The sequence below is a fragment of the Zeus faber genome, assembly GCF_960531495.2.
Source record: "Zeus faber genome assembly, chromosome: 22".
NCBI classification, from domain to species: domain Eukaryota; kingdom Metazoa; phylum Chordata; class Actinopteri; order Zeiformes; family Zeidae; genus Zeus; species Zeus faber.
The window spans coordinates 19,680,629-19,695,150 of record NC_137209.1 but is presented as its reverse complement, the minus strand read 5'-3'; the positions used below and the strand labels follow the sequence as shown (position 1 = coordinate 19,695,150).

General features: G+C 47.1%; 1 protein-coding gene across 2 annotated transcripts; it reads left to right on the top strand.

The window, feature by feature from the left end:
• The first annotated feature begins 2,151 nt into the window (after positions 1 to 2,151).
• Positions 2,152 to 14,073, top strand: caap1 (caspase activity and apoptosis inhibitor 1). 2 transcript variants are annotated; one of them, XR_013844745.1, is made up of 7 exons: positions 2,152 to 2,365; positions 4,218 to 4,409; positions 5,014 to 5,098; positions 5,226 to 5,283; positions 5,420 to 5,487; positions 6,444 to 7,260; positions 14,035 to 14,073. XR_013844745.1 is itself a non-coding variant. In XM_080023686.1 (6 exons), the coding sequence occupies exons 1-6, from the start codon at positions 2,261 to 2,263 to the stop codon at positions 6,953 to 6,955; spliced, it is 1,020 nt and encodes a 339-aa protein (XP_079879812.1). In that variant the 5' UTR covers positions 2,152 to 2,260; the 3' UTR covers positions 6,956 to 7,372. The 2 variants fall into 2 exon arrangements, 1 of the variants encoding a protein (XP_079879812.1); XM_080023686.1 differs by lacking the exon at positions 14,035 to 14,073 and having other exon boundaries at positions 6,444 to 7,372.
• The last annotated feature ends 449 nt before the right edge of the window (positions 14,074 to 14,522 follow it).

The following is a 14,522-nucleotide window of genomic DNA, read 5'->3' as shown; positions in this document are numbered from 1 at the left end:
AAATTAGGGTTAGTTGGTAAGGGGTAGAAATTAGGGTTTAGTGTACTTAGGGTTAGGTCAGTAGTATGCAGCAGGTTAGAGTTAGTAAGGGGTAGAAATTAGGGTTTAGTGTACTTAGGGTTAGGTCAGTAGTATGCAGCAGGTTAGAGTTAGTAAGGGGTAGAAATTAGGGTTTAGTGTACTTAGGGTTAGGTCAGTAGTATGCAGCAGGTTAGAGTTAGTAAGGGGTAGAAATTAGGGTTTAGTGTACTTAGGGTTAGGTCAGTAGTATGCAGCAGGTTAGAGTTAGTAAGGGGTAGAAATTAGGATTTAGGGTACTTGGGGTTTGGTAAGTAGTATGCAGCAGGTTAGAGTTAGTAAGGGGTAGAAATTAGGGTTTAGTGTACTTAGGGTTAGGTCAGTAGTATGCAGCAGGTTAGAGTTAGTAAGGGGTAGAAATTAGGGTTTAGGGTACTTAGGGTTAGGTCAGTAGTATGCAGCAGGTTAGAGTTAGTAAGGGGTAGAAATTAGGGTTTAGGGTACTTGGGGTTTGGTAAGTAGTATGCAGCAGGTTAGAGTTAGTAAGGGGTAGAAATTAGGGTTTAGTGTACTTAGGGTTAGGTCAGTAGTATGCAGCAGGTTAGAGTTAGTAAGGGGTAGAAATTAGGGTTAGTTGGTAAGGGGTAGAAATTAGGGTTTAGGGTACTTAGGGTTTGGTAAGTAGTATGCAGCAGGTTAGAGTTAGTAAGGGGGGGAAATTAGGGTTTAGGGTACTTAGGGTTTGGTAAGTAGTATGCAGCAGGTTAGAGTTAGTAAGGGGTAGAAATTAGGGTTTAGGGTACTTAGGGTTTGGTAAGTAGTATGCAGCAGGTTAGAGTTAGTAAGGGGGGGAAATTAGGGTTTAGGGTACTTAGGTAAGTAGTATGTAGAGTGGACCGGCGCCGGTGCAGTCGGCGTCGCAAACCCGCGCTACCTCTGCGGACGTCGGGGTGGGCGGCCCCGTTCGACCCCCATTCGAGCCTCCGCCGCCACATTGTTATTCCCTCCCCCGGCCCAGCGCGTCCTCTCCGGCGGCGCCGGCTCCATCGCGGCCCGGTCTAACGAGGTGATATTCAGGCACATGGGGAGCAGATGCCGCAGAGGGAAACTCGCCGCGACGTGATTGTGATCAATGCGTGCCAATTTCATCGGCGTCGGGGCACCGGGATAACAACCCGCGTTATGTCAGAGACAGCTGTCGCCATGGCGCCCGGGCAAACTGCCGGCGCTCCCGCCTCATTTTAGAGGTATTTTAGACGGCCGGTGGAGCGGCCAATTAGAGTGATTTACGGCCTCGGCAGAGCGGCCGCTGAGCCCTCCGTTCGCCGCTCTGCCGAAAAACAAATTTGACGACTGGGAAACTTGAGAGTGAGAGTTTGTTTGAGTCTCATCCGGAGTTTCTTTGAGGCTGATTTGTGCCCGGGCTTCAGGAATAGACCGGGAAATGGAAGCATCCCTCACGATTAGTCCGGAAAAGCTCGTCTTACCTTTTGGAGATTCGGCGTTTAAGAGCGACTTGGTAAAAAGAGCCGTTTCCACTTCCCGACCGTTTGTTCATTTGATTCATTTTGGTCGAACGCGAGTTGCGAATGGAATCCTCACAAGAATAATTTATTCCGTCAACATTGTTTGTTTTGGGGTGGAATGCGAAATTTCAGTCCGCGGCAGTGGAAGCACCGGGACGTCAGTCGGAACCAAGGGAGCGTCTCAAAGGACGAAACACGGTTACTGCTGTTGATGGAGATAAATTACAATCACTCGGTAGAACGCATTTGAATCAAAGAGCCAATTTGACTTTTTTCAAGTTTCCAGTTTCATTGTCATGTTTCATCAAGTGGGAATATGTTTTTGCATCTAAGGGAGGTGGTTTTTTTTCACAATAATGTATTGTATCGCTCAATATCATAGTACTATAGTATAATATAAAATATGTCATTCAGTTTAAATAAAAGGAGAGTAAAGAATCTGTTGATAATGACATCCTATAATGCATCAGTAAGAAAAAGAGAAATATTGTGTAAATAAGTGCAAGTACCAGGGGCTGTCGACAGGGGGCGGTGACGGCGCCGGTCCGCGTCAGTGAAACGTCACAGAAGAAGAGGAATCCGCCGTAGAAGAAGAGTTTGAGCGGCGGCGGACTAATGGCGGAGCCGTGTCGCGGTTCCTCCTCGTTACTCTTCTGCTAAACGTCCACGGAGCAGAGTTGATTTCGAATACTAACAACAGTGGTAATAGTAGCGCCATGCAGAGGAGTAAAAGCAGCGGCAAGGAGAAGCGGAGGAGCGGCTCCCAGTGTGAGGAGCAGCTTGGAAGCAGGAGGAAGAGGCTGATGGAGTCAACTGGAGAGGCACTGCTACTATTCTTCTTCTTCTTCTTCTTATTGCGAACGATTCACTCAATTAATCGCGATTAGTCGCATTTTTTTTGTTTCGTCAAATTCGGCCCCAATTCAAGATTCAAGAGCTTTGTTCGTCACATACAGATACATACTTTCATACAGTATATGCAGTGAAATGTCGATGCAACGCACCCGGTGATTACACACAATATGTCCGAGACTGAAGCAGCTACCTAAGAATTTCTACTTGACCAACTAACTGATTCCTAAAACGTAATGCAGTAAGTCGAATACCACAGAATAAAATAAAAATATATAGAATCAAATAAAATAAGAACTCAAAGGTAATGCAGGGTGGGGGTACAAAATAGATAAAGGGAATAGGCTTATGTATGTGGGATAGGCTAATTATGTATATACAGATATGTGCATTAAAGTGGCATGTGAATAAAGTGAGGTAGTGTTTGTGGGATAATACAGCACAGTATACAACAGTACGGCGCAGCAATAGGGTAACACACAACGAACAACCCAGAACAGTGACACAGTATGCGGTACAGTATGTGGTACAGTATGCTACATACAGTGCAGTGAGGTAGTGGAGCCTGTGTGTGTGGCTCAGTGAGTTCAGCATTGACAGTTCTTATGGCTTGCGGAAAGTAACTCCGTCTCAGTCTCAGTGTTTTGTGTTTTGTTTTTTTTAATGGAAGACATTTCTATTTAAAAACCATTGCATCGAATTAAAGTGATGGTTTTATGGTGATTGAGAACAGAAAGAAGGGCTAAGATTAAACGCGATTAATCATTAATCAAGGGTTTTTTTTTTCTTTGGTTTACTCAAATCTGACCCTAAAGAGAGATGTTTCTCATTAAAAAATAAAAGTGCATCGGATTGAAATGTGCTTTTATGATTGGGAACAGATACGTTCTGTACCCAATCATAAAATCAGAGAATCACTTTAATCACAGGGCTCTCAACGACTAAACATTGCGATTAATCACTTGTGTTTTTTTGATTTACTCAAATTTGACCCTAAAAAATATGTTTCTATTTAAAAAGCAGTGCATCGGATTAAAGTTATCTATGACTTTATGATTGAGAACATAAACTAGGGCTAAGAATAAACCGATTGATGTGTTATGTTATATTAATCGTGATTAATCACATTTATTTTATTTATGGAACTTAGACCCTATAGAAAGATTTTTCTATTGAAAAAGCATCTTATTGAATTATAGCCACCTAATGATGTGATTTTTAAGAACAGAAATACTAAATAATCTTGTATTTAATTCACCATAAACAAGCCTGTTTGACAAAAAGCCTGTGTGTGAATATGAAATTCGGTTTTTAATTCATTAGTAAATATTTTTTTAAATTATATTAGCTCATCTCTTTTAGTTGTCTAATTGTTGTTATACACTATATATTTATTTTGGCTGATCTTTGCTCAAGGTGCCTGTTTGCTGCGCTTGATTTTACTTTGCTATTTCATTTATGTTTGTATTTATACAAAAATAACCTGAACCTGGACAACTTAATAGAGTTTAATTCCGTACCAGACTGATTCTGATTTCCAGCTGGATTTTGGAAAATCCCCCCTTTTCAGATTTTTCTTGTAATTTAGTTTTCCAGTCAAAAATAAATAAATAAATACAAAGGACTTGTGGATCAAACTGTCGTAAAACCATGTCAGTGTCGTGATCTTCATAACTAACTTTGATGCTCAACTCGGAAGTAGGATTTTATTTTTATTTGGTCAAACTGGTCAAACTTTTTAACCAAAAAAAAACTGCATCGTTAAACCCAGTCTTTCCCAAAATTGACATGTTGTTTCCCTCACCGCCCGCAACGATCCAGGCGTCCCGGGAGGATCTGGCCGACGCCGAGCTGGACCGCGTGGGCAGCGACATCGAGGAGGGCGGGCTGGACCTGGCTGTGCCCTTCCAGCCCATTAGCGGCTACGTCGGCGACAGGGAGGAGATGCTGCAGCAGTGTTTCCACGTCCTGGGGGAGAAGAAACTCAGCAAGATGATGCCCGACGAGCTCAAGGTGCTGCTCTGAGGGATCACAGTGCACGGCCCGCCTGTCGTTATCGCTTACTAACCCCCCCGGACGGGGTGTTATCCGCCTGGTGGGCTTGTATCCCTCTGACGGGGGTTATTTTGTGATAATGAGCGGCTGGCTGCAAGTTATCCTGCTTATCACGTGGCTGCCTGCTAAGTTACTAGTAGACGGAATATTGATTTGAACTGGTTCTATATGATTTCTATCACATGACAAACCCGATGACTGTTATTAATGTGAAAATGGACATCATTCCCCATTCACCTCAAGTCTTCCATTGCAGTTCCCATGTAGGGTCACAGGGTGGCGCCACTCCCCGGTGTCAGTGTTAACGTGCTAACGTGCGGGCGGCGCGACACAAATGCCGTGAAGCCAGGCGGAGGAACAGCTGTCATTCAGAAATGGCCGCCCGCTGTTGACCAGTCAGAATCAGATAGCAATTAATGTCTCCCGTACAACACCCAGATATTTTAAGGAGGATGGAAGTCAATATGTCTGTCGTGTCTTACTCCCGCAGGAATTTTTATTTTTATATATTTTTTTACCATTGTGCGTTGCATTAACCGTCCCACGGCTGTTTGCGTCGCAGGGTTGCACCGTGGAGGAAATCAAGAAGCTTTGCTGGGAGCAGCTGCAGCGGCTCTCGCAGAACAACCTGCTCCAGATCCTGGCAGGTGAGGCCCAGGTTCCCCCCGCGGTAGGACGCCGAATCACCAGCGTCGTTTTATTGGAACGTAAACTTAACTTTGAGTCGCTGCTGTGCATTATTTTATTTTTTTATTTGCATTTGATTTCCTTCAGGGGAGGAGTTGACGTCCGGAGATGATGACAAAGGCGGGAAAGCGACGTTGGCGAGCCAGTGAGTCGCCCGAGGCTGGTAATTTAACTTCAGCGCCGGTTCCGCCTCGCAGATGGATTTAATTTCAACGTATTCCATTTCTCTCCCTCTCGCTCTTCCTCTCTCTCTCTCTCTCTCTCTCTCTCCCCTCATCAAGGCAGGATAACAACGTGGACTCCACCTCTTCCATCAAAGAAACCGGTAAAACGGAGGAGCCGAAGCAAGGTGAATATGCCCCGCCTCCCTCGACATCACCGCTGAGAAACTTCGCGCTCTGCTGCGGCTTCTCACTGGGCCTCCACGAAGGCAAACGCGCGAAACTCCCGATGTTCTCAGTCAGTGTATTTGATCGTTTCTTGTTTTTTTTGTTTGTTTTTCTTTCCGCGAATCAGCTCTTTCGGCTCCATCCCCCGCTAACATGAGAGACTAGAAACCGGAAGTTGCGCCGCCTCCTGCTGTCAACCTGCTGCGGCCGATACGGCAATTTCAAAAACTCGTCTTGAATGAAATGTGATGTCGCTGTGATTCAGAAACATATAAAAAAAACAAAAAAAAAAACGCTGGGCAAAAAAAAGCAGTGTTCACGGTGCTGTGAACAGCTGATCATTGATGGGGAGCGGACATTTTGTTTAAATTTCATAATCGGGTTTGGTTTGAAAAATGGCCGACCCGTCCTTTGACCGCGACCCTGCACCGGACGCCATGGCTGTCGCTTGTTCCCTGTTCAGCTCACCGCTGGCTGGTTGCCATGTCAACGCAGAAACAGATGAGCGTGCATGTAGCTGCATTCATTTATTTCGACGTTTGCAAAAGTATTTATGATGAAGTGACACGCTTGTTGTTATATTTATTAGTATTTATTTATGAAACATAATATAACATTTTAACATGTTAATATATGCAGCATCACCCCACACATCAAGTGCCAAACCTCACCAGGGATCCCAACTACCTCCCAAATCTTCTTCCATCGTTTTTTGTTTTTGTTGTCTCTGTCAGTGCATAGCGTTGAATAGCAATAACAACGAGCTTTTCCTCCATTTTGAAAACAAAACGTTTTACAGGAAAGTCGCGGGTTCGTTCGGGGGTTTTTGCGCGGGCGGCCGAGCGGAAACGCGTCGTCGCCGCTGAGTCGCATGACGTTCAAATCCCAGCAATCCTGTGTCCTTTCCTGCCACTAGAGGGCTCGGGCGAGGAGAGCGACGTGCTGAGCATCCACGCCGACACGTGCGACAGCGACATGGACGAGCTCAAAGCGGACCCATCGGCCAAGGCCGCGGCGGCGGGCGCGGCCAGGGCGCCGGGTCCGGTTCCTGTTTTGGGCGGAGCCGGAGGAGGAAGCGGTGGGTCCGCCACAACGCCTCTCCCCACCAGTGGCCCGCCGCCACCGCCGCCCCCTCCCCCGCCTCCGCCAGGAGAGGCCAAGAAAGATCTGGAGAAGGACATCGACAAGAGCGTCAGTGAGATTCTGGCGCTGTCCAGCAAGGAGGAGGCGCGGGGGGAGAGGTCGGCGCCGGCGTCGCAGCCCGGGGCCCCGCCCAGGCTTCCCGCCCAGGGTCCGGCGCATCCGGCGGCGGGCGGTGCCGCGGCCCCCGGCCAGCCGTCCGTCCAACAGCTGGAGCTGCTGGAGCTAGAGATGAGGGCCCGGGCCATCAAGGCTCTGATGAAGGCCGGCGACGGGAAAAAGCCCTGATCCCTCCCTGTGGGTTTGTGGATTCCTTGGATCCGCAAACGTTTGTTCTGTCGTCAATTGTTTGTTTCAAACAACTTTAAATTGTTTTGTTTTTTTTGTTTGTTTGTTTTTTACAGATATCTTCAAGATATCGATGAAATGATCTATTAATGTTTTTGTATGGCCAACATGATGTTGATTGTAGAAAAACAAAATTCAGTAACTGTTCAGGTGGAGAACTGGAGAAGCAGCTGCAGTTCCCCCTCTGGACACTAGATGGCAACATCATCTCACCGTTAAGAGTGGATCTGATGCTGGCGGAGCAGGTGGAGTCCTGGGAGTTCCAGAGTTTATGGATTTTAGTGAATAATAATTTTTTATTCAAGGAACACGTTTTGGTTTTTCAGGTTGAACCGACTTTGTTATTAAAACGGAAATCAGTTATTTATTTTGGTTTTCTTTATAGTCGAGCGTGACGTTGCATCCCTACCACAAAATTTGATATCCTTTGACACCAATAGCCGTCAAAATTCTTTATATTTTAAATATTTTAAATTAAAATTGTTTTCTGCTCACAGGCTGAGTAGAACCGAAAAAAGTAAAAAAATAAAATTAGTATGCGTGGCTGTTAAAAGCAAAAATGCTGAAATGTTTAAGTAATGTTTTTAAAATGACCACCTGCATGATGTGTTGATGAGATTTTATCTCATTTTGGGCATTCTGGTTGAATTAATTTAATGAATGCAAAGTATATGTTTGGGTTTTTTTTTTGCAAACTATCTGATACATACTGTGGTTTTGATTTTATACAAAAAAAACAACCAACTTGGAAATCGTAAATATGATCCAAAAATGAGATGTTTTTGGACGCAGCAAAAGTCTTTCTGTTTCGCCTCGAAATCCTCCGCGGCGACGGACGACTCACCTGGAAAGGAGAATCGCACGTGTTGTTCGAAGAGCTCAGTTCCGAAAAACTTCCCACTTCTCCGACATTGCGAAGGGAAGAAGAGCTTCCAAAATGAAATCAAACTGAGACGAGCCGGCCTCTGATCAGGCAGAAGTGCCTCTCTGCTCGGAAAGTTGAAGTAATGTATTAGAGCAACTTAGCTGTGGGCCTTTTAAAGTGAATCCAAAAGTCTGGAATTTGATTCTTTTCGCGGTGGGATATTAAATTCCGTACTTGTGAATAAGTAACACAATTTGCATACGTCCTTTATTCCAGAAAGGGGACCTTCCTCTGGGGAGAACGAAGCAGAACAATATCGAGTTTTGAGTGCATTTCAGCCTCCAAACTCAAACCAGGATTCCGTTAACGCGAGGAAATGGGAAGAAAATTGCTTTGAAATTTGCCTCCAAAATGGCATTTAAAAATCTCTTCCGAAAACTCTTTAAATAGAATTTGCTGATACGCCGGCGCCGCAGACGCCCCGCAACCGGGAGTAGCTTTTAAATTAATTTCTGCTTCTTTTTCAGCGTCTGGAATTTATAGCATCCTCTCACTTAATGTTTAAGAGTGGGGGTTTTTTTTTTTCGTTTTGTTTCTTTTGCAGTAATTTATTCGGTAGCTGCTAAACGGTAAGGTTGGGTGTGTGTGTGCAATTACATGCAGATGCAGAGCTCCACCCGCCCCTTGGGAGGCCATAAAAGGCCCAATAACCGCCCCAAGTGCCTCTCTGGTGGTGGCGCTTAAAAGCTTTTTTTTTTTTTTGCAGGGTGAAGGAAAATAAAAGATGGGGGGGGGGGGGGGTGTTAAAACACATGCATTTAGCTGGTATTGTTGGTGCCAAAAGGATCTGCCGGTGTCACTTTTCACCGTTAGAACGTGGAGTAAAACATCATTGGGAATGAGTGGATCGTACAAAATGCGCTGAAAAGACCTTTTTTCGCTGTCGAATCGGAGACTCTTGTCGGCTCTGAAACCTTCGTGCGTAGACCGTGAAGGACCATGAGTGCACTGAGGGCTCGATTTCTCAAGTATCCACAGGCATGCCGCTGTCGGAGCCGAATGCATCACTGTACGGATTTTGGGTTTATCATTCGGGATGACCGGCTCATCCAAAAATGAGCTTGACCGGGGCCCCGTGTCAGTTCTAACCCTTCTGTGGAGATCATGATCACGAGCGCACATTGTTACAGTCTGACCCGAATGCGACAGCGTTAAGGTGTCGTGTTTAGCATCCCGGATGTCCGGCTCGTCCGAAATTAGCTCAATTGATTGTCTTTTTGTGCTGGGCCCAAAGGCCCTTCTGTTGTTTAACCGGGACTCCGTTGATTCTAAACCTTTCAGAGAGATCATGAAGTGAAGTGCACGGAGGCTCTCGATATGACAAGTATCCACGGCCGCGCCGCTATTTATAGTTCAGCCGCCGTCGGAGCCGAAGGCACCGCCCTGAGGATGCTGACGCTTATCATTCGGGATGACCGGCTCGTCGGTGGATCGTTATTTCCGGGTGAGGGCACTCAGAGGGGGAGACGCCCGCCGAATTCAAAGGCCTTCGTTGTTGAGCCGTCGCATCCAAAACCGTCTGTAGATCGTGAAGTGATGTGTGCGGAGGCTCCCGACATCCCATGTATCCGTGTCACGCCGCTATTTATAGTTCAACCGCCATCGGAGCCGGAGGGAGAGGGGGGGGGGGGAACAGAATAAAAGCGTGTGGTGAGATCCCATCCGGTTTATTGGCTCAGCCGACCGGGCGTGGCGAAGATGCCCAGGCTTGAACACCGCGTTCCAAATGATTATGCAAATTGGATTAAAGTGTCATAAACATTACATTTTTTGTTTTTCAATTCAACTCATGGATGGTGTTGTGTCTCAGGGCTCTTTGCATCACTGGAATCAACCTCAGACACCTGTGATAATTAGTTTGCCAGGTGAGCCCAATTAAAGGAAAACTGCTTCAGAAGGACGTTCCACATTATGAAGCAGCCACAGGTTTCAAGCAACATGGGAAAGAGAAAGGATCTCTCTGCTGCCGAAAAGCCTCAAATAGTGCAATGCCTTGGTCAAGGTATGAAAACATTAGATATTTCACAAAAACTTAAGGGTGATCATCGTACTGTGAAGAGATTTGTGGCTGATTCAGAGCACAGACGGGTTGGTGCAGATAAAGGCAGAATGAGGAAGGTTTCTGCCAGACAAATTCATGGGATGAAGAGAGCAGCTGCTAAAATGCCGTTACAAAGCAGCAAACAGGTATTTGAAGCCGCTGGTGCCTCTGGAGTCCCACCAACCTCAAGGTGTAGGATCCTCCAGAGGCTTGTAGTTGTGCATAAAGCTACTATTGGGCCCCCCCTAAGCAATGCTCACAAGCAGAAACGGTTGCAGGGGGCCCTGAAATACATGAAGACTCATTTTCAAACAGCCTTGTTTACTGATGAGTGCCGTGCAACCCTGGATGGAGTAGTGGATGGTTGGATGGCCACCATGGCCCAACAAGGCTGCCACGTCAGCAAGGAGGAGGCGGAGTCATGGGGAGAGAGCTGGTGGGCCCCTTTAGGGCCCCTGAAGGAAGAGAAAAAGAAGAACCGGGCCTTCCGTAGTAAAACCATCTTCATGCCTGACAATGCACCATCTCATGCTGCAAGGAAAACCTCTGTCATTGGCTGCTATGGGCATGAAAGGAGAGAAACTCATGGTGTGGCCCCCATCCTTCCCTGACCTCCACCCTATTGAGAACCTTTGGAGCATCCTCAAGCAAAAGATCTATGAGGGTGGGGGCAGTTGGCATCAAACCAGCAGCTCTGGGAGGCTGTTCTGACATCCTGCAAAGAAATTCAAGTTCAATGGAGGCAAGAACAGTGAAGGTGATATGAAAGAAGGCTCCTATGTTCACATGGAACTTGGCCTGTTCAGATGCTTTTGATTGAAATAGCTTTTGATTCCAGTAAATATGACTCCTCATGCTGCACATTCAACAAACGACCATTTTCAGTTCTTTACAATCTATAACATGTTTTGAAACTCTGTTGTGCATAATTATACTGACTGTCATTTGCATCGACTATTTAGGAAAATCAGAGAAAAATATAATTTTGCATAATAATTTGGAACGCGGTGCAGTTCATAGACTTACCAACAAGCCTCTACGGCAACAACAACATTTGAACAGTAAACAAACACGCACCGCCAATTTAATTGGTGAATGTGTATTTTTTTGTATTTGTGCATTTTATTTCATGGGAGTTGTGTGGTCTGGTTGCGGCAGAGACAAAAGACTAATGAACGAAGTAACAGGACATGCAGGCAAGGAAAACAAGGTGGAGTACACAGAACTGAAGTGTGTTCTCTGAAGTGTCCTGAGCATATTAAGTGTATTTTTATTATTCACTATGATGTTCTAAAGTTGTTGATTTGAAACCACTGAAGTTGTACTTGTACTTCACATGTTGCTTAGATATATTTAATGTGTTTTGGGTTATTGATTGACTGACCATCCATTGGTTGGAGGTTGATCCAACCAATCTACCCAACAACCAACCAGCCAGCCTCCAACCACTCTCTAATCAACCACAACCAAACAACCAACCCCCAACCGACCTCCAACCATCGGGCCAACCAACCTCCAACCAACCACCAAACCCCAACCAACCTCTAACCAACCCCCAACAAACATCTAACCAATCTCCCTCCAACCAACCAACCTCCCTCCAACCAACCATTCAACCAACCACCAACACCCAACCAACCAACTACCAACCCCCAACCAACCAGCCAGCCAACTTACTACCAACCTCTAACCAACCAACCTTTTACCAACCAACCAACCAGCAAATCCCAACCGCCAACCAACCTCTAACCCACCAACCCCCAACCAACCAACCTCTTACCAACCTCCAACCAACCTCTAACCAACCCAGTCACCTGGCAAACCTCCAACCAACCCCCAACCAACCTCCAACCAACCCAGTCACCTGACCAACCTCCAACCAACCTCTAACCAACCCAGTCACCTGGCAAACCTCCAACCAACCCCCAACCAACCTCCAACCAACCCAGTCACCTGACCAACCTCCAACCAACCTCCAACCAACCCCCAACCAACCCAGTCACCTGACCAACCTCCAACCAACCTCCAACCAACCTCCAACCAACCCCCAACCAACCTCCAACCAACCCAGTCACCTGACCAACCTCCAACCAACCCAGTCACCTGACCCAAGTCTGGATCAAAGAAGTAGCCGCCAACGCGCGGCAGCGAGGAAGTCTGTCGACCCCTGCGCCGTCCAGGAAATCACTTCATGCAACTGCGTCGTCTATTAATAACAAACTAATTTCCCCAAAGTGGAGGATCAGGAGGCTATTAAATATACATGCACCGCCTCGCCGTCGCAGCTCGCTCGCTACGGCGGCACCGTCGGTGTGGCCAACATGTGAAACGCTCGCTCCCGGAGGACGTTTGTGTGTTATTGAAACGCCATTTTCTTTTAATCCCCCCCCCCCCCCCCCCCCAAGAAAAGAGCAGACCTCGTTTCCACGAGGTTTGTCTTCCAATCTCCTCTGCGCTTTTTTTTTTTTTTTTTTTTTTTTTTTTTTTTCCTGCAGCAGGAATTAAATGGAACTAACGGCGCACGCTGACAGGCAATAAATAACTGAGCGGCCTCGGCGCGACTAAATCAATTGATTTCCCCGAGCAGCCGCTCATCCGGCGCCTTTCATTCTCATCAACTTCTCTCCCCCATCAAAGTGGGGTGGGGGGGAATAAGTGTTTAAATGTTTCGATCACCTCCAGCACTTGTTCTGATTCAACGTCCTTTTACTCCGCATCCAGCAAACTGCTGTCGAGCTGCCAATGACCTGTTCTGGGAGGTCAAGGACCAAAAAAAACCAAAACAAAAACAACCTCTAGATTAGTTAAGTCTTGATGTGACGACTCTAAAAAAGAGATAAAACTGCAGCGCTGAGCGTTGACATATGCAGGAAGACTAAAGCCCGGCCCCGTTTACCACTAAAAACATCACAGCAGGCGTAGCGCTGTGCTTGTCATTATGGCTTATTAACCGATGGTGATGTAAGACTCAAACGATTCGTTCGCAGTGAACAACTCCACTAAACGACTCTGGAATCTGGAGTCACTCGGGCAAAAAAAGAGGGGGGAAAAAAAAAAGTGTTTGACTCACAATCTGAAAATAATCACAGAGGACTGAATTAAATAATTAAAAAAAAAAAGGTGACAGTATTTGACATAATTAACAATGATTGTGACTGACTCACTCTTCGCTTTCCACCTAAATAGATCATTTTGACACAGACGATCCTTGTGAGAATTCCATGCACGACTCGGAGCCGAACCGACTCTTCTGACTCTCCGGGAAGTCGTCCCCCGCTCACCGCCCAAACCCACCGAACTCCTTTTGTTTACCGTTTTTCACTGATGGGTGACTGAAATGAGAACGGCCTCGCAGTTTCGATCTTGCAACGCAAGGGCTTTCTTTCATTATTGATTTTTTAAATGTATTTTCACGGGGTTCTAATCAAATGCAAAGGGGGGGAGTCTCCCCTTTCATCAAAACGTATGACGACATATTTCGAGATTATTTCTGAAGACTTTAATCTCGGTAAAGTCTCAGAGTCCTCACAGCCCGAAATTTCTCTTAGAAATCCGGCGTTCCCCGCAGGCGGAACGCCGGATTTCTAAGTGAAATTTGGGCATGCCGCCCGAGCCTCCGCCGCCCTGTCAAAGCACCAAATGTAAAATCCCTCCCGTCGGCCCCGACATCCGACTTTCAGATCGGGCGCCGCGTTCGACCGCCGCGTAGCGCAATCAAGCGGCCGGTCGGCGTCTCCGCCGCGTCCGGCAGCCGAGCCAATCAAGCAGGGCAGCGGCGAGGGGAGGAAGCAGGGGGCAGGACGGACGACCTTGCATCACCCGGAACCGGGATAATCCAATGAAACATCACTAAAGTATGTTAAGGCCGAATCCCTCCGGTGGATTGGAAATGCACGGCGGGGGAAGCGCTTTTTTTCCTGCATCTACTCAGAGTTGAATATCTCTGATCGCCGGGGATTTCTGTTCTCGGGCTGAAACCTTTCCACGCGCTCAAGACTTGACGCCCACTCAGAGCTTTTTTTTTTTTAATTTAATTTTATTTTTTTCTCCAAGGCTGGACGTTCCCGTGGCTTCCTTTTCCAGGCAGCTGCGGCACAGTCGGTGGGCTTCACGTCCCGGCGCTGCGGCGCTTGGCGTAGCGTGAGCGGCCGTGCAGAGGGCCCGCGGCCCAGATGGAAAGCCGACTCTGCCCCCGGCTTCCGGATCGTCCCGGCCCGGCGTCCGGTGCGATCCCGTCGTGCGTCGGCGTGCGGCCGAAACGCGGAGCTAAGGTGCGACCGAGCGAGGGGCTCAGCTGCGGCGCGGCGAACGGCCGCCATTGGACGTCAATGAGGAAAAAGAGGCCCCCGGGGATGTCGAGATCCAAGTTGACGCCTTCTGACGTGTGTCTGCGATGTGATTTAGAAAAACATTGTGACATTAGGAACATACTGAGGCACAAAAAAAAAATAGTCTAAAATTGGCTTTACACTGAATTGGGGAAACTGCACGCGGCAGTGGGATCCTGCCCCCTGGTGGCCGTGGGATGACCTGTCTCACGG

Excerpts from the sequence above, each read along its gene's own strand:
- caap1 (XM_080023686.1), top strand. The coding sequence starts at position 2,261 with ATGCAGAGGAGTAAAAGCAGCGGCAAGGAGAAGCGGAGGAGCGGCTCC. Across the intron at positions 5,099-5,225 it reads CCTGCTCCAGATCCTGGCAG|GGGAGGAGTTGACGTCCGGA; the intron begins GTGAGGCCCAGG and ends GATTTCCTTCAG. Across the intron at positions 5,488-6,443 it reads AACGGAGGAGCCGAAGCAAG|AGGGCTCGGGCGAGGAGAGC; the intron begins GTGAATATGCCC and ends TCCTGCCACTAG.